This window comes from Anser brachyrhynchus (genome assembly GCF_964034855.1).
Source record: "Anser brachyrhynchus genome assembly, chromosome: Z".
Lineage (NCBI taxonomy): Eukaryota > Metazoa > Chordata > Aves > Anseriformes > Anatidae > Anser > Anser brachyrhynchus.
Window position 1 is genome coordinate 31084909 of NC_137697.1, and position 19558 is coordinate 31104466.

The 19558-nt window shown below is 34.3% G+C and overlaps 1 protein-coding gene across 6 annotated transcripts in view; it reads left to right on the forward strand.

Moving 5' to 3' along the window:
• CNTLN (centlein) overlaps nucleotides 1-19558 on the forward strand; it is a 207847-nt gene that overhangs the window by 154544 nt on the left and 33745 nt on the right. For all 6 annotated transcript variants that reach the window (XM_080574484.1, XM_080574486.1, XM_080574483.1 and 3 more), the window contains 2 exons: nucleotides 14369-14533; nucleotides 17812-17909. In XM_080574484.1, coding sequence (XP_080430610.1) covers nucleotides 14369-14533; nucleotides 17812-17909 — 263 coding nt within the window. The remainder of the gene's footprint in view (nucleotides 1-14368; nucleotides 14534-17811; nucleotides 17910-19558) is intronic.

Below are 19558 nucleotides of genomic sequence, written 5' to 3' on the forward strand. Positions count from 1 at the left end.
ATGTGAGCTGAAATCATAAAAAATACAAAGAGGAAGATCTCAGCTTCAGTAACGCTCTTTTCATTATCGGAAGAATTTTTGGGAGAAATGCATGTACTTGATAGAGCAAAGCTAAGCAACAGTATTTTTGTGATAAAACTCAGAATGCATTTAATTTAATTTAAGTGCTGTGGAGAAGAGATGTAAATATGGACAATAAATTTAAGAAACGTCAAAGCAGTGCTTTATAAGAGTCTAATTGAAACCAAGGAGTGATGTTATAATGATCTTAAAATATCAGATTGTAAAGAGGAGAAATTCTGAGGCAGAGGAAGTATCCTTTAATAGTTTGGGTTGCAAGATCACCCAGTTCACCCCCCCACCCCCCATGGTCAGGGACACCTCCCACCAGACCAGGCTGCCCAAAGCCCCATCCAACCTGGCCTTAAACACCTCCAGGGATGGGGCATCCACAGCTTCTCTGGGCAGCCTGTGCCACTGCCTCACCATCCTCTGAGTGAAGAATTTGTTCTTTGGAACAAATTTGTATTTTCTAAACGTACCCTGTTTCAGTTTAGAACTGTTACCCCTCATCTTGTTACTACACTCCCTGATAAAGAGTCCCTCTCTAGCTTTCCTGTTGGTCCCCTTTAAATGGTGGAAGGAAGAAGTCATCACTACTCAGAAACACCAAGTCATGGCACAGGGAAAATGGATAATGAAACAAAGGGAATAACCTAAAAGAAATTAATGTTCCATAATGGGCAATAGGAACATTAAAAGAGAATTAATCTTTAGCAGAAGAAATGTAAAAAGAAGGAAAATCTGCATTTGTGGTGTAGTGTATACGTAGTTGAGACTTACATTTTTCGGTACAGCCCTTTAGATTCTCTGGCTACAGAGCTGAGAGAAGACTAAAGGTCTTTTGCAGAAACACAGAATTTTCGAGGTTGGAAGGAACTTCTGGAGATCATCTATTCTACCCCCCCCCTCCACCTCCCTGACTCAGGTAGGGCCCAGAAGAGGTTGTCCAGAATCATGTCCAGATGGCTTTTTAATATCTCCAAAGAGGGAGACTCCACAACCTCTCTCAGTCACCCTCCCAGGAAAAAAAAAGCGTTTCCTGATGTACAGACAGAACCTTCTGTGTTTCAGCTTGTGTGCGTTGTCTCTTGTCCTGTCGCTGGGCACCACTGGGAAGAGCCTGGCTCTGCCTTCTTTAAACCCTTCCTTCAGATATTTGTGCACATAGATATCACACCAGAGCCTACTCGTCTCCGTGCTAAACAGTCACAACTCTGTCAGCTTTTCCTAGTAGGAAGTATGCTACAGCTTCTTAACTCTGGCCATTCCTTGGACCCTCCCATATGGGCCTGTCTCAGCTTTTAATTTAGGTAGTACATAGCTTGATGAGGAAAAATCTGAATATATAAAATTAGATAACAATTTTAAAAATATTTCTTTCATATTCCTTAGTCCAGATGTAAGTTTGACTAAGGAAACAGTTTTTTAGTGAGGTACTAGTGAAATACTTAGAGGAGAAAGCATTTAATTCTAATTGGGGACAGATTAATCGTTTTTTGAGTGACCCTTCTTTGTTACAGGCTTGGCTTCCAAAGCATCAAATACTTATTTTTCAACTTATTGTTTGTGAAAAGTAAAAACTTTGGCAGAAAAGAAGAAAAAAAAAACAGAATTTACTATGAGAAACAACGGAAAGGAATTTTGATAGAGAACGATTTCAATTAAAAAACTAGAGATGATGCACTTAAAGTGAAACATTTTGGAAGCTTTCTTTTGACAAATAAGGTTAAGATAATGTTGAGGAAAGCTAAGTAGTAGGAAACATACATTTCCATTATTTCATTATAAAAGCCTGTATTGAGGCCTGAAACTACAGGAAGCATACTTCCTGTAATTTACAGTCTTCTCTACTTCGAGTAGATTCCCTGAAGAAAATAAAAATTGTCATGTTGTATTTTTAATGAAGATTAATTTGCTAAGAAGGCTGTAAGTATAATTTAAATATACTGTACTTTTATTGGTGCACACTATAATATATATTACTGTATACGGTTCAAAAGATACTGCATGCTATAGTAAATGCCGCAAAAGATTGACTGTCGGGCTGTCCTGACTGTGTTTTTATTCTTTTGTCAAGAATTGTAAAATTTTAAATAGTGTCATTTCCATTATTCAGCAGCTTCTTTGTGATATTTGTTCTTACTTTTCATAAAAAGGAGTTAAAAACTTCTTTATATATACAAAAATGTATTTTCTTATTTACATATACTCACTGTGTATCTCCAGACTTGTCTTTGCACTGGCAGATTTTGTAGTAGACATCCTGTGTAGGGTATTCAGTTTATATATGTCAGATCCTCAAGGGCCATGGCTTTTGCCAGATGAAGCACTTTTGATTTTGAGGCTGATGAAACACAGTGCTATTATTGATCTGTGCATGACACAGCCTGTCTCTCTGCTGGCAGAGTGTAGCAACATTTATCCAGGAATTTGTGAAATGTCACTCGGATCATGTTCATAAGGTAAACTGTGCAAAAACCAGGATCCAAGCAGAGAATCCATGAGGAATTGGACGTGACTCTCTTACTCCTTTGTCCTATCTTCTAGGTCAGGCAAAGTGTTACTTGTTAAAACAATGTCTGTGTTTTATATCAGATGTTGAAAAAGTATGATTATCGCTAGGAACACCCTGTACAATACAGTTGTACTGTTGTTTTACTCAGTATTTCAGGTCACTTGGGAAAACAGTATTTTAAGTCAGTGAAGGTGATCTAAACATTGCAAGTCTGTAATTTCTGTTTGTAAAAGAAAATGACAGTTCTTGTATGCTTCCAGCTAGGAAACTCTGCTTATATTCTCTAAAGAATATAACTTTTCTTGCTTCACTTTGCCTTTAGAGATGTGGCAATGCATGTTTGTCATTAGGATGTCAGGAAGCAAGAGTGGTCACAAAGCATGTGACTGTTTCTGCCAAAGTACTGATATTTGCATGTTTTCTTTCTTTATAAATCATGATTGAATAAGGCTGCCCAGTTTTGTTAACAAATGCATAAGTCATAAAAATTAATGAAAATTAAGTTAAATAATAAAAAAGCATGCTGCCATATGCTATTTACCTATTAGTAGAGGGTCAAAAGTGACTTTTTCAGGCATTTTTGGTAAGTAGTGTTTCAGCTGCAGATTCACTGTTAACTGCGAATTGGATGTTGCACCTTCTCATTAAAAATAAAATATAAAAATAAATAATAATAATAATAATAATAATAATAATAATAAAAAGGTTTTAAAGTGTGAAAAACAACACCACCACAAAACCATGCAATTATTATTTTTAACCTTCTGTTTCCAGGAGAGATATAACAATAACAATCTGAAAGTTAGACACGAAGGAAAAATGATTATTGTTACATTAGCCACCGGTTTCAATTTTAAACATTAAAATGTTTAGAAAGTTTTCTAGATCGTTTGATTTAAAAATATAGTTGCTAGTTAAAGAAGGAGGAAACAGGTGTTGTTGAAGTTTATGGTTTGAGTTTTGCTATTTTATATTCCAACTATAACTGATTTATTTTATTTCTGTAAGATAATTTCTGTAGTTTGAATTTCACAATACCAAATCAAGATTTACCTAATCACTTGAGTGGCCACTCAAGTTATTGTTTGTTTGTTTGTCTATTGGTTTTTGTCTTGCTTTGGTTTGGTTTGGTGTGTGGATACATGTGTTTATGTTGCAAAGGTCTGCAGGCTGGCCAAATACAATTGTTCCTTTCTGAGAAATATGTAGATTGTATTTCATAGCATGAAGGCCACCTGCAAATCAAATCTACCAGTCTTCATAGTAGAAGCATTCACAGCTTATCAAGCATTATTTTTCACAGAGAATTTCACAGAGGATATTTATTTTGCTACTTAGCACTGGCAAGGCATTCTGTGAGATGCTGTATCTTGTTTGGGGCACCACACTTAAAATATACATATTGGAAGAAACCAACAGGAATTTTAAGATATGTTGAAGATGCTACCTATGAGAAAAGATTCGAGGAAAGTAATTTCTGAAATAACAGATCAATGATAATCACTGATGGAGTGTAATAGGTCCCTTCCAATGTGTAAAAGATTATTTTAAAAGGCTAATGTTCAGTATGTGCTTCTGTCTCTTTTAAGGTAAGGCATAAAGAAATAGACTTACTTTTTTAAGAAGGATTATTGATATCTATGACAAATGTTCTCACTCAGAGGGCACTGAAGAACTGCAAAAGGCTGCCATGGGCATTTTTGCAGTTATACCAAAATGTTCAAGGGTAGTCTACTTACATTGCTTTGTGCAAGTGCTAAATTTAACATATTCGTGACATCATTTCCAGTCTTGGTCTTGCAGTACTTAGTTTTTTTGTCCTCTTCTCATTCTCAAAATGGAAAGACTGTTTTTTATCTACCTAAGACAGGAAACATATCTTAATACTGAAGAGTATGAACAATAGTGCTTGCAGCTATTCTCCATAAACTTTTATTCCTTGAATACCAAGTTCACCTTTTCTCCCATGCAGTTTATTATTCTTTGGTTTCTAGTAATACCTATCATTAACCAGAAGGGCCCATACCAACAGCTCCCACATCTTATTCTTGGGGTAATTATGTCAGAAGGAAGTATATCCTAGAACTCTGGAGAGGGACACTTTATCAAGGAATGTAGTGATAGGATGTGGGGTAATGGCTTTATACTAAAAGAGGGTAGATTTAGATTAGATATTAGGAAGAAATTTTTTACTATGAGGGGGGTGAAGCAGTGGCACAGGTTGCCCAGAGAAGCTGTGGATGCCCCATCCCTGGAATTGTTCAAAGCCAGGTTGGATGGGTGTCCCTGGGAGGTGTCCCTGCTCATGGCAGAGAGGGTTGGAACTGGGTGATCTTTAAAGTCCCTTCCAACGCAAACCATTCTGTGATTCTGATATTCTATGAACTCTAGGTATGAACTTTTTTGAGCTCATCCAGAGTTAAGCAGGTAAATCTTCTTCACTGGTTCAGCACTGTTAGGTCTTTTGTAAAGCATCAATTTCCTGTACTTGACCATGTTTGTCTACTGATCCCATGATGAGATTTCTCCTTCTAGTTTAATGAAGAAGAAGAACTGGTCTTCTGGGAATTGGCTCTCATTCCCACAATCTCTTGGTTAAGTTTGTGTCTGTAAAAATAATGCTCATACTTTGTTGTCCTGACTACTCCCTTTCACTTGAAAACATATCCATAGCCAGGAGTACAAACCAGAAAAGCACAGCCTCTCTCATTGCTATACCAAAGAAGACATATAAACCTTCAGGCTTCATTTGATGTTTTTTCATCTTTCTGGGCATAAAGGATTAGGAGCAAAGAATTAAGACATCAACAACAGTAGAAATGTGTTAAGAACTAAGACTACTTTTGAGACCAAAAAAAAATTAAAAATCTTATTTGGGTTCTATGCATGAGATTCCTTTTCTGTAGCATTCTTTCCTTGTGATTAGCCTCATTTTTCTCTGTCTTGGACCCTGGTTGTTGCAGACAATGAATAATGGCTCACAGGATTCTTTGGCATCCCTACAGAAGTCAGACAACAATACACCTCTTTTTACCCTAAGGGAAGAGTTTTTGTACTTTTGAAGCCAGGTATGTGTGCCTGAACTGCCTGGACTTCCTAGACCTACTGCTAGAGAAGATAGGATAATGTTAGTACTTCTTGCTGATGCTCTGCGCCATCTGATTTGTTATCCCTAAGTGTCATTAATTGCCTAAGTGGCAATTAATGAGGCAGTCATGGACTCTTCCCATAGTTTGTGTTGCATTCAGGTGCATTTTACGTCACTCTGGCTACCTTTGATGCCTAATGTGGCAAGAAGTTCTTTCCTGGTAATGGAGACTGTATGGCTAGCCATACCATGTCTCATGAGATTCACAGGCACTGGAAAAGACTATATACTGTTTGATGTCTGAACTGTGCCTGTGCACAGTTTCCTGTTCATTTGGAGATTCAAAGGTGGTCCTGTGATCTTTGGGCTGTTATGTGCATCAAAGAGAAATGTATGAGTCAACCTGTATATTCTTATCTCAGTGATGCAAGCAGAACAAAATGGGGGAAATACTAAGAGATGGCAGTTGTAGATCTGCTTCAGGCAGGGTCCTTGGATTGCAGGGATCTGGCACAACCACAGTATTGTCTTCAAATTATTCATGTATGTGAAAAAAATTAATCACCCAAATGAGTCACACTGTTGATCATAATTATGATATAGGGAAAATATATTTCAGTTTACGTATTAGCCAGAAAATATATCTTCTTCTCCTTAAGGTCTCTTCAGTAAGTTAATATATAATATAAGGAATACTTTACCCCAAAATGTTCACCTATGTCTGTTGTTTTAGTTTGGGTTTCAATGATAACATATAATACAAATTACAGATAAAACTGTAGGGGTACATTTATGAGAATCCAGGGATGAATTGCCGTTTTAAATTAAATGCAATACATTCTAGAGTTAATTTTTAATGCAATTAGTGATTTTGAAAAATATCTCCGATCCTGATATCCCCCCCTCACAATGTCTGTTATCAACTTCCTCATACCCCATAGAAGTGCCTAGCAATATGCCTTTATTTTCTTACATGGAAAATCAACAAGTAATACATTATTATTTGTACTGTATTACCTTTATATGACTAGAGAAGTTCCAGACTTTTGTATCTTTCATTTTCCAGCCCTTTGTTTTGTATCTTTATTTTTGACCTGCTCTGTGAGAACCCTGAACATTTCCAGTAATTAAAATTGTTAATTTAATCTACACACAAAATATTTTGCTTTTACATAATTGACCATATGAAATAATAATAATAATAATAAAGCTCCTGAGGACGTTTTTTTCAGCTTCTGTTGATTGTGGAAACAGTTACAAATTATTGTATAAATTCAAACCTGCACCTATATTAATAATTTTTGTTTCTCAAATACTGCAACCCACCTTTGAGAATATTTTCTAGTATTTTTTAGTATTTTTATCTCAAAATACCCATATGACAACTCCAAACCTTTGTGTCTTTTAAAAGTGATTTCTATAAGTTTACAGAAAACAGTCTTTAACAGCTTAAAACTTGAGATTTAAGTAAATGAGAGCAATATTTAAAGATGAGGCCAGAGTATGGTAGATGGAACAGCTTTCCCTACAAGCACAGAATTCCTGCCCACTTATATTGAGATGCAGAAATATTTCAATAGAAAATGGTTCACTCTCTAAAACAGATGGAAATGAGGAGAGGTTAAATTAATATTTCACCATTCTTTCAGCTGTTTAGTTTCTTTCTTGGTTATATTTTCTTTTAAAATAATTTTTATTTTTTAAAGATATAAAGCTGTATGCTTTTGGAAATAAACACATAAATAAAAAGAAAGTTCAAAAACAGTCTTTAAAATAGCGTTTTCATTTTGGTTTCTTTCTATTTTATGTGAGCTATACGGAAAACAGATGGAAGCATTATTAATTTTTTCCCCCAATGAGTTTTAGTGCAGCATATTTGTATGTGTTATCTGAAACATATGAATACTTAGTATTGCTGCTGTTAAATTCGTAATGAGTTGTAGGGATTGTGAAATTCCCTGACTGGCTCTCATGCAAGTAGTTCATTTGCAGTGCTTAGATGTGTTAAGAGTAAGCAGGGGGAATATGGCAAGCACTATCCCTGACCCTAGATGAAAAATTCAAATTTTGAGCTTTATGAGTTTGCCCCAACTCTCATGTCTGGTGAAAATCGGATAAATACTGTGTAACGCTGCAAAAAATCTTGCAGTAAAACCTGGTCCTAACTATAAAAGAGTGCATGGATTCCATGTCTTCATTGAAAATTTTCTAGTCTCTACAAGGGGGTGGGTATTTTGCAGCAAATGTTATACATCTGATGGAAGTCTTTATTTGTATATACCAGCAGCTAAGGGGTTCAGGCAGATTAGGTATTGGAGGACCTAAGTCAGTGTGTATTTGTTTAACTAGCAATGGTAAATACCTGGAAACACACTGGTTTTCTATTTCCACCATAGCTTCACAACTCGCTTGCTAGGGTGTTGTCTCTGTGTAGAAGTAGTTCAAATAAGTTAAACTTTAATTGTTTAAGATACTGTATAAAATACTTTAATCTCAAATATTTTTATCTTTAAGGAATATATATTTTTTTGAGTTCTTTAATTCTTTATGTGGAATAGTGAAGGCCTTTAGGCAAGGTCCTACCCAATTGTAACATCTGTATATTGTGACAGTTTGCATCTTCACACTGGAAACTGAATTCCTACAAAAATTAAAGTACATAGTTGAGATCATATAATTGATCATAATGAAAATTCTTATATAAATAGCATTACATACATGGCTAATAGTTCTTATACTCCTTTGAAATTTGCAAGGACAGATGGAGTGATGTATCTGCTTTAGTATGAAAGCAAGATAGCGTTCTTAATATATACGGAAATTAGGCATGGGATACAGCAGTGTTTACTCATACAGAGATATAAAACTGAAACTGATCGAAAATGCAAGCTGAAATTGAGTTGCTGCAGGTCAATAACCTTAACTTTGAATTGCTGTTTTATACAGATGACATTTTTCAAAAACATTTTCATCATATTAAAAAATTGTTACCTAGATTATTATAGTTTCCCTTATTTTCCATAATTTGAGAAACCATTTTGTGCACAATATGCAGTTGTGTACTCAGGCTTCTCTGTTGCATATAACAATAGATGATTTGTTGGAGAATTGGGCCTAGAATGATCCACTTATACATGAGTGTTCATATGTTTCTCTGGAATAGATGTAAATGCTTTGGTCTTGATCTGTGGGGCATTATTGTCCTTTACAAACATAAAAATAAAACAAAAAAGTGGACCTATCTGCACTAATTTCATATATTTTTTTTTCATTTCATAAAATGCCATAGCTAGACCAAATATTGTAACACTAAGCTTTTTTAAGTTGTAGAGTAAATTTAAATTTTTTATGAATCTCATTTTGATACAAAGTAGCTACATTAAAATTACATTAAAAGTTTTATGAAGTGATGTACAGGCCTTTGTAAACGGCCTTTATAAACAATGATTACTCTTTGTGTTTGATCAATACTAACACATGATTAGGAAGACATTCAAAGACTTCTATAAGAGTCTTTATTTGTTGGCAATAACACCTGCATTTCCAAGAATAGTTGAGTTTGCATTTTGTGTGTGTGAAATGGCTGTTTTGAAGATAACAGTGTATGCTTTACTGTTGTAAAGCTGATGAACTCTGATTGTGTTACAGTGACATTATCAATAGGACAACTGTATTTTTTTCTTTACTAAAATAACTGAGATGAAAAATATGCCTCTTATCTGCATGCTGATATCTGTATTCCTCTGCTGGGAACTAATTTAAACACTTCATGAAAGATTGACATTCTCAGTGCCTTAAACATCCTTAAAAGCTGCTTTGTTCATTGCAAACCATATTTAGTATGACCTCATAATAATGTAGCACACCTCAAGTGTCATGCCTGTCTTTACTATGCACACTGGAGCTATGTTCATCTATGCTAGACAACTGCACTTCAAGGAAAGGTTTTTTTTTTCTTGATAGGCAATTAGCAGTAATTAGGAAGATTCACCTCAATAAGATGTCAACATGAGATTGTTTAAAAAAGTTGAATGTCAGTGGCTTTAAAGGAGTTTTTTTTTTTTTTTTTTCCCTGACACATAGGTATGGCATCTGAAACATGAAATGTTAATTTAACTTTTCTGCTTATTATTCATGCACAATATTATTTTGTCATTCAGATACTACACTGACAGAGTGCAAGGGGTGTTAAAATAGTGCTGCTAGAATAAAAAGAGGATTAATCTACCATTGGCCAATTAGCCAAAGGGTACTTAATGGTCTCTAAAGGCTACTGAAGTCTAACAACTAGCTAAAGCACTGGCAAAAAGTCCTCTATATTACCTTCATTTACTTGATATTTTGTGAAACAGAGTCTGCTGCTGATAACCACATTTGGCTAAAGAAAAAAAAAACCTGAGTGATACAGTAGATTTTACAAAAAAATCAGAAGAATAAGTGACAACTTTTACGTTTTATAACTTTTTCTTGCATTTGAGGGGTGTTTGTTTCAGTTTAGAAATAGGGTATTAAATCACCAAAGACTTGTATTATGTATTCCTGTCTGGAATACTAAATAAGCAACAACATAAAGCACTTGCAAGAAGAAAACTTTCACTAAGGATTTGGAATTATTGGCCTTTTCTCTATATGATCACATTAAGTATGCAGTAGAGTTGGCTTTTTAGTCTAGAATTGGTATACAGCTTTCATATTTTCAAATAGCTGCATACCACTTATATTAATTTTAGCTTTGTTTTCTGTGATCCTTCAGGCAGAGGTAGGTTTTGATTCGAGTGAACAAAACAGAGTCAAGATTGGTGGGACTGACTATAAATTTTGACTTGGATATTGTAAATATGTTTATCATGTTATAATAATATTTGATAGTATGTGTAAAATCACAAATGCCTAACTCAATGCTTACAAATGTTTTGAAAAGTTCTGTTGTGGTTTATGTTTGCAACAAGTACTGCTTATCTTATATATTTTTCATGATTGAGATAAAGAAGAACGTTTTGCTTTAAAACCTTCAGACAAGCAGTGCTGGATTTTGAAATGGAACTTTGTACTGGAGCTGTGCAGTAGAGCGACCGTATTTTATTACCTACCGTAGGAAGTTTTTTTAGAGAAAAGAAAAGGAATTTGTTGAAATCAAGTCTACTAAAGAAATTTCCATACACACTGTGATGCTTTTGTGTGCCAGCGTTTTAGGATGGGAAGTTTCAAAGCAAATATGATTTTAACACATTGAAGGATATTTATATTGGTTATAGTTGGATTACAACATAAGTAGTAAAATAAGGTTTTCAGTACTTGAAGAGGATTTCAAGAATGCCAGAGTTATATCCCATTTTCAAATTTTGCCTAGAAATACATTCTATTTAATCTGCTAACAGTGTATAAACCATTTTAGAGTTGTGGCAGTGCAGTAGCAACAGCCACCAACAGAAATATCATTGTCACATTTGCCAGTTTCAGTGGGAGCGTGACTCTCCTGTAGACTCTGCTAGAAGCTCCTCACAGGGTTGTTGTGATGCAGGGGAGCAATAGGCTATTCCAGGAGCTTCCTGCGTGAATCCATTGGGTCTTCCATGCAGCCGTGTTTCTGAGAAGAGGGCATATGGTAAAAGGCATTGCTGAGTCACTGGGAGTTTTACATCGACTACACAGAAACGGAGATTTCATCACTTATCCCTTTGTGTACAGCAGAACAGAGTGTCATGGGTATACCAGGAGCAAGGAGATTAAGATAGATGGATGTTAAAATATTGAATCTATAAACATCTGTTAAGCCAAAACACTCTGGAGGAGGTGCAGCAGACAAAGGCCGCTACATCTTGGAGGAACAGCAGTAGCCTGCCTTTACAAACATCTGGTCTAGCTGGTGTTTAAGATTCTACCTTTCATCCTAGTGACCTCTTCCCTTGGAGTAAATCCTTTTTACTCTGTCATTCAGGATTTGTGTGCATGGTAGCGCATACACAAAAAAATCTCCTGTGTCTAAAAAAGAATGAAAGACTTGACCTAAAACTTAGAGACTGGTGAGGAGCAACTGAGCAACAAACTTGTTTATTAATTAAGTAAAGCAAGGTATATCCTTTAGACATAAATATTTTGGGGGAGAAGGGCTGTTTTTCATATCCTACATAGATTTATATAGAATTTTCTCATACCGTTCAATGTGCCGCAAATAAAAGAGCAATGCAACAGGATTATTAAAAAAAAAAAAAAAAAAAGAAAGGAATCAAAACAACCAAGCTAACCACCCTGTAGCACCATTGATGTAGTCTGTACAGCTTTTGGAGATAAACAGCTTGGTGCTGATTGCATTTGTGTGTCTGTCTTTGCTTTTTGCAAATTAATGGATGTTTTTCTTTTGTATACTACTTTGACACATCTCCCCTAAGTCTGATGTTGTTTCTGCATTTGATATTTGTATACATTTGTATTTGAAATATATTTCTCTACTTCCTCACTTAAGTAAATATTATAAGAAAGTATTGGCACCTGTTCCATCAAACACCTTTCTTTTTCAGTGTATTCAGAAATGACAGGTTTTGGTAAGTAGCTGCTGCAACGATGACATTTCAGATCTGATGCATTTTGCTGGCAGCAGTCTTAAATTGCCTAAAAACTTCTGCAAGTAGCTAGCTATCTTGGGCAGATAGAGGGGCATCTCTAATTTTAATCAGAGATATTGATCTAGCTAAGATTTTTTTTCTTTTCTTTTTATGAATAATTTATTATAGAAACACTGAATCATGAAGTTCTGCATGTAGAAATATTGGCAATACTAGACAAATTAACCTAAAGCATATACCTTCCTATACCATATCTTTCTGTGCTGCTATTGGTTTTGTTTGTTAAAGTAGTCTTCATTTTGTGTTGTAACCATGCTGTATTAATTGTGAGAATAACATAACAGGTTATGGAACTGCCAATTACTAAACACACTAACACTATTTATCTCTTGGTCAGTAAAAACCGCAGACTCAGAAGGGAATGGAAAGACTAACCCTTCTACGAAGAACAGTACTTATCTCAGATATATATGTATTCTACCCACTGGTTTTAATAAATGCACCTGAGTGTGAAATACTGTTAGAGTTTTAACTTTATATATACAACACATTTTCTTGTATCTGTGATAATTTTTTAAGCTAATGTAACATATGCAAGCATTTTCTTGTCATTTGTAATGGAAATAAATATTTCCGTCATATGATCATTATGGAAATGGGAGTACATAAATGTAATTTTTTTAAATTATTATTTTTATTTTTAATAAAGGCAAACACTATAAAATCTGATTTCCAGTTAAATAATACAACATTTGGAAAAAGAGACTATCTTTAACCTTCTGTCACACATTTTTGGTGTGTGTGTACAAGCATATAATCAGGCACACATTTAGTCATTTTAAGCTGTAATATCTTTCCCAGTTTCTTATCAGGATTCTTCACAAAGGAAGCTTTTTTCCCCTTTGAGAGATTTCAATACCATTTTGTATAATTGTTCCTTATGTTAAACTACCATATTACAATCTTCTTTGGAATAATAAGATAGTACTGTAGATACCCTCTTAAGGAGCAGAGAGTTGTTAGGCCATCAGTGGGCCTAACATTTGGGTTGACTACAGATTTGTGAAAGTTAAGCACTATCATGAAGATTATTTCAGTTCCCCTTTTCATAGAATAACATTCAATATTATCTAAATTAAAACAAATATTTTATTTAAAAGATTATCTCTATAAGGAGTACCATGAAATACATTGTTACAAAGATTTTCAGTTGTCAATCAAGTGCAACAAGACTGAGAGTTAGTTTGCATGTTATTTATTTGAACTAAATCCCTAACAAGCCTCGTCTGCTAATTGGACTTAGCATTTATGTTGCTAAATGAGAAGCATTTTGGCTGCAGTATAGGGTGGTAAGACCTACCCAGTGGAATAAACAACTAACATCTGTTATCCTGTCCTGCTCCAGCTTGGCTTTTACCACTTAAGTACCTCAGCCCTAGAGTCAAGGTTATGGAATATGTGGTTCTCTGGCTATGGTGCGTATATGTGAAAGGGAAGAAATAGCACAACATGAGTAAAGACCAGCCAACCAGAAGATATTTAGTGCAGCTGGTCCACTTTGCTTTAACCTCTACAAGCCCTACAAATATCAAAACAAAAGCCAAGAGAAGAGTGTATGTTTTATAGCAGTTGTCAACACAGCAATTCAAGTGAGCTTACAGTGGTCACCATTAAAACAGTTTTGACATTTAACCACCCTTAATACACCTTGGTGTCTGAGACAGCTTGGTATTTCTTCATTGGTGTAGAAATAATTCTAGAATCCCAGAGAAATTCTGGGTAAACAGGTTTTAACAGTAACTACTATTACTAATAGGAATTAATAATTACCATTTACTATTGTACGTGGTAATTTTTGCCTGTCATGGTAGAAATTGCAACAGTGAAACTTGAATCAGCTTGACTTTAAAAAAATTCTTGTTTTTAATGTTACTTTAATTCTCTTTCCTGCCAGATTTGATCTTTGCATGAACTAGAGATTCCAGCCAGCAGCATTGTACTCAGCATTTTGTACCATAATTATAGATAATATATACCGTTTCATTCATCTTGAATTATAAAACACAGAAGCATCTGATATGATGAAGCAGAAGTATTTTTACGATGCAATTGTGATTGTTGCTTCTGTTTGTAAAACAGGTGTTGACCTCTAACCTGGCCAAGTGGCAACAGGAGAAGGAAGACTTACAAGGAAAATTGAAGTTGAGAGAACATCTGTCTCAAACTGCTGGCAAGAGTGAAGCCACACCAGCTCCTTCAAAGAACATTGATTTAGAGATGAAACAGCTGCAGTGCAAACTAAAGGTGACGGAACACATTATCTGGTGCTGAGGATAATTCACATGAACAGTATTTCATAACTGGGTCAAGCATATATATATATATACACACTCACATATGCATATCATTAATATATGTTAGCCAATGATTAGCAGCTTAAGTTTTAGATCTTTGATGTTAAATAGAAATGTAGTCATAACCAGAAGAATTAAAAAAATTTTTGCAGATCAGATAGGCCAAAAAGGGAGTTTATTGAGTTTTCACACAATAATTAAATGCATCTTGCTGAAAAGTGCTGTGGAATGGCTTTAATGAGCATTGTGGTGATTACTCTGCTTCTTTTAAGAAGGAGCTAAGCAAACAGCTATCTGTGAAAGAGGAGGTTAGAATTTTGGCACATTGTACAGCTCACGTAACAGTGTTACGTTACTTACATGTCACTACTATTCTTGATTTTAAAGAGAGATCATTCTTTCTGTATTAGTGTTTTTGTAGATTAGCTGGTAGGAAAATACTGACTTGCTGATTATTTCATTTTTCAGTCTCTGGTGAATATTGTATGTGAATGATGTAGATTCTAGGCTGTGTTGATGTATCTGAGAGCTTTCTCAAGGGGTGGCCTGCCTGGAACATACTAGTTCTTTCTTCCTCTCTTCTCACTGAATGAAATATATGTACAACAGAGTGTCTTTGGTTGTTTTTTTTTCTTCGTTTGGTTTTTCATATTTGAGTAAAGATAGACAGTCAGAATGGTACAGCTTCGTGCTGCTAGAAGAAAATGCACACTAGCAAGCTGTCTGCCAAAGGGCCTGCTGGAAGGCCATATTACGTGCCTGTCTCTAAGTACTGGATTAGTTGTGCTAGCTCATGTCGGGTGAGAGAGAGAGTAGTGTTCAGACGTCTTAACTATTGATGGTAATGATGATTATATAGATCTTGGCCATAGGACATTGAATGCATAAATTCTAAGGTCAGGAATTAGTAACGGTAGGTCACATCGATGAAGAGATTCAGGCAGCAGAAAGTAACCCTGGGAAGGCACATAATTTTATTTCCTTAATTTATGAGAAAGAGATCTTACTACCATACAGGTTGACTGCTTCAGTGTTGATTTCAGATTTGGTTTTGCTCGTCTGCTTCTGATGCTGCTGAGTGCTAATGTATGTTAATAAGGTTAGTTCTTTTTATGTGAGTGACATCCAGAAATCCAGTAGTCGTTTGCTTTATGAAAATAAAAATAAAAAATGAGGATTTTTTGGTAAAATATAAGTAACGCTCATGCTAGAAATCTATTGTTTGTCCACTACATATGAACTGCAAAATACATTATTGAAAAACGAAAGCTTTTTCTTTTGTTTGTTTCTTTAGCAGAGGAAACATTTAACAAGAAATATTTAACATCACATATGAATCTGATGTCAAAAATACTAATATGACTTTCAATTCCTTCTTAAAGAAGTCTTACATTTTCAATGTTAAAAAACGGAATATTAATGATCTAGGCAAAACCACTTTTAAAATAAACATAATATGTGACTCCAAATCCAGGTTAGTAGAATGACTTCACTGGTGGATAAATTGGATGAATGTTTCAACTGTGAGGGCCTTAAAAGCTACTTAAATCAAGTCACTGTTAGCTTTATTTTGACCTGATAATTTTTCAAAAATTTAAGCCCTGTAAGTCATTTTTAGCAGAGTAAATCCACAAAAGTTGTCAACTGTTGTTTGAGGTTATAGAAAGTTACTCTTCTGAATGCCTGAAGATACAAGCTGCAAAAGCTTTCCTTGCAGCTCAAAATCTCAAAGTAACTGGTTTTGTTCATTCTTTTCTCTGAGCTAACTTTGCAATGTTTGTGTTGTATGTAATGATTCTTTGTAACTTTGCCAGTAGGTAGAAGTGTGTTAGGTGTGGGTGATGAGTTTGGACGGAAAATACTGTAAACATATGTCTTTACCTCAGAGCCTCTGCAGAGGCCCACCTAAGTATCCAAGTTCATATCTGGTATGTAAACCATGTAACTGGGTGCTGTGCTTCATACTAATGAAGTTCAACCTCAACAAACAGGTCTCAGGAAACTCAGGAATATTCCGTTATCATACATCATTTTAACAATTTTCTGGTAATACCTCACATTATAATAATAGCAAATAGACTAGACAAGTTATTAAGAACAATATTTTACATCTAACTATGCACACAAGAATATATACTCCCCTTGAGGTCCACAGAGTTATGTACAATACTCCCATTAATGTTAATAGGTGTTACAAGTCTGCACTGAGCAGAGAAATTCTCCTGAAGAATCTTTGTTTACAGCATGTCTGATCTGTTCATTTATTGTTTATACATAATGAGTAAAATGCTTTAGCACATTGGCTAAACCTGCAAAAAGACATGCATATGTGTTGTGCATACCCTTCATGCATATGCATATTTTGTCAACACCTTTTGGAGTTTTGAAATCCCTACATGCAATAAATTTGAGCTGCCATTTTCAGCAATGGCATTCAAAGCATATGCTCAGATTGCTAAAATGGCTACTCCAGTTAAATTTTATATTTTTGTTTCTGTAGAGTGATTCAATAGTTCTTAACTAAATCTTGGGTATATTATATGTGTGTTTGCATGGAGGAGTTGAGGATTATTTTTTTTAACTTACTATATACAACAACGAAAGGTAACAACTGTATAATTCCTCATAGCTGGCATTACATGTGCTTGAACATTAAGATCATACCTTTTTGTTACAGAAATACAGGATTTGTGTTAGTATGGCTGAATGGAAATGTTTTGTCTTCTGCTTTGATTTTTAAGGGACACAAAAACAACAATTCCTGCTGTGGGTTTTCTTGTATATTCAAATGAACAAGATGAAAGGGATTATTGGAAAACATTCTCTTGTGCTCTAGAACCATTCAAGGATATAGTTCAAATAAAGAACTGATTTTACTTCTCTTCTTTCCTGTTACCTTTTTAGCTAACTGTGCTATGAAAGAGAAAATTTGGTCCTGATACTGCTTTGAGCTTGCAGGTGTCCTGGGGAACATCTATTAATCGTATACTTTTATACCAATGGAAGAGTACTGATTTTGAGCATATTTTCCAATGAAAATATTTTTGCTTAAGTGTTGCTGGAAAGTAAAAATTCTCCCTTTGTACAATGTAACAAATTCCAGTTAACGTTTAAGAAAATTCATGTAATAGGGGGAAGTTTACAGATCCCATTATTTCAAACAAATTTACTGTTGGCTGAGATAATATTCAGTATGATTTGTTTATATTTTAATATTCTCTATTATAGAATTCGAATAATGAAATCACTAAGCAATCAACCACCATTAAGTCTTTGAAAAATGAAGTCCAGGAAAAAGAGGAACAGATTCGGGAACTTCAAGCAAAGTATGTTTACCTTTCTCTCCGTTGTGTTTGGTGCCACCCAGTGGCAGCTGTATAATCGGTTCTATATTACTATTAGATGTGTAAGAGCATGTTTGATTTCTCTTTTTATTATAATCTTGCAGACTCTTACCATTCAGGTTAATTTTGTTTTGGTTTGTTTGTTTGTTTGTTTGTTTTAAAAATTGGAGAAGTACATGCTAAAATTACATGTTTAAACTGTTGTGTTCAGCTACAATAGCTAGATACAATATCAGTGTTATAATAAGTATACCTTAAATTGGTACTCAGACCATAGTGGACTTTTTTTTTTTTTTTTTTTAATCCTTGATGTAAGTCTAAATGAATTCCTCAGCACTTTAAACGCCATCTTTCAAATACAGTAATTCTTTGCCTACGGGCTAAGAGACATGTCAAGGTGAAGATGCTTAAACAAGATTAACTATCCAGTTTTACATTCATAACAGTTCAAAAGGACAGTTGTATTTGTTTTTATTTGAATTGATTAAGGTTTATCACTCGTTTGAAATTCACATGTATTGGTTTAAAGTATGTAACTGAGATTTTTATTCTGCCTTCTTACTTTAATTGATGTAATACAGTTCATCAATTATAGTACTATAAAAACATAACCTATTAGTTTATCTGTGAATTTCTTGCCTGTCCCAGAGTTTAACTCCTCTAACAACTGTAATTTTTTTATTTGTAGGAAGAAGGCAGTTTACTTATCTGAAAATTTGTTCATTTCAGAAACAGAGAACTTTTAAAATGGTTAAATTGTGTATATTGTATATTTTTGGTTTAAAATAAAACTGAAGTCTTCTACCATGGTGTTTAAACTGAACTTTCAAATAGAGTTACCAGTTATCATGTTTCCTTCATATAGTAGATAACTGCTTTTTCATAAACTTTAAGATTTAATCAACAAAACAAAAATAATGTAGATGTGAAATAGATGGAAGAAATGTTAAGATGCATTAGTTTCCTGATTTTTTAATACGACACCAGCATGATATCAAACAATATTTTTTTTTTCCTGAATATATTGTCATTTTGCTTTCATAAAAAGAAATCCAGATGTCTGTAATTCAGGTGTTTAGGTATTGCTTAAGTTTATACTTAATGTGTATCATAACCTTGGAGGCACTGAATAACATAATTTTCTGATTAAACAGAGATTATCTTGTAGTACATGAAAGTTTCTTTAGTTCAGAAGTTTGTGAAGAGTGTTGATGTTATTTCTAGTTTTCGCAGATTTGAAGAATTGTCTTATCTGGCATTATAATACAGTGGTAGTGTTTTTTCATGTATCTGTACCTTACTGAGTTGGATGAAAGAAGAATTCTCCTCTTCACTTTCTTCTGAAAAGAATTTTGAACAAAATGATGCTTGAAAGATATGTACTTCAGACATCAAAGAAGTTTAATTAATTAAACTGTCTTTTTTTTTTTAATCATAGCTTAAGAAGTATTATTATGAGTTCAGATAATGCAAGTTAGAGCATAAACCACAGCAAAAAGCAAATCACAAATAAATTGCATATTTAGAAATAGGTCTGTTTAACAAGAGACAATGTTGTTCTTTTAGTTTAAGAATAAGGTAAGTTTCAAGATTTTAATAAACTTGTATTTAAAAAACATTCTAAAGCTACA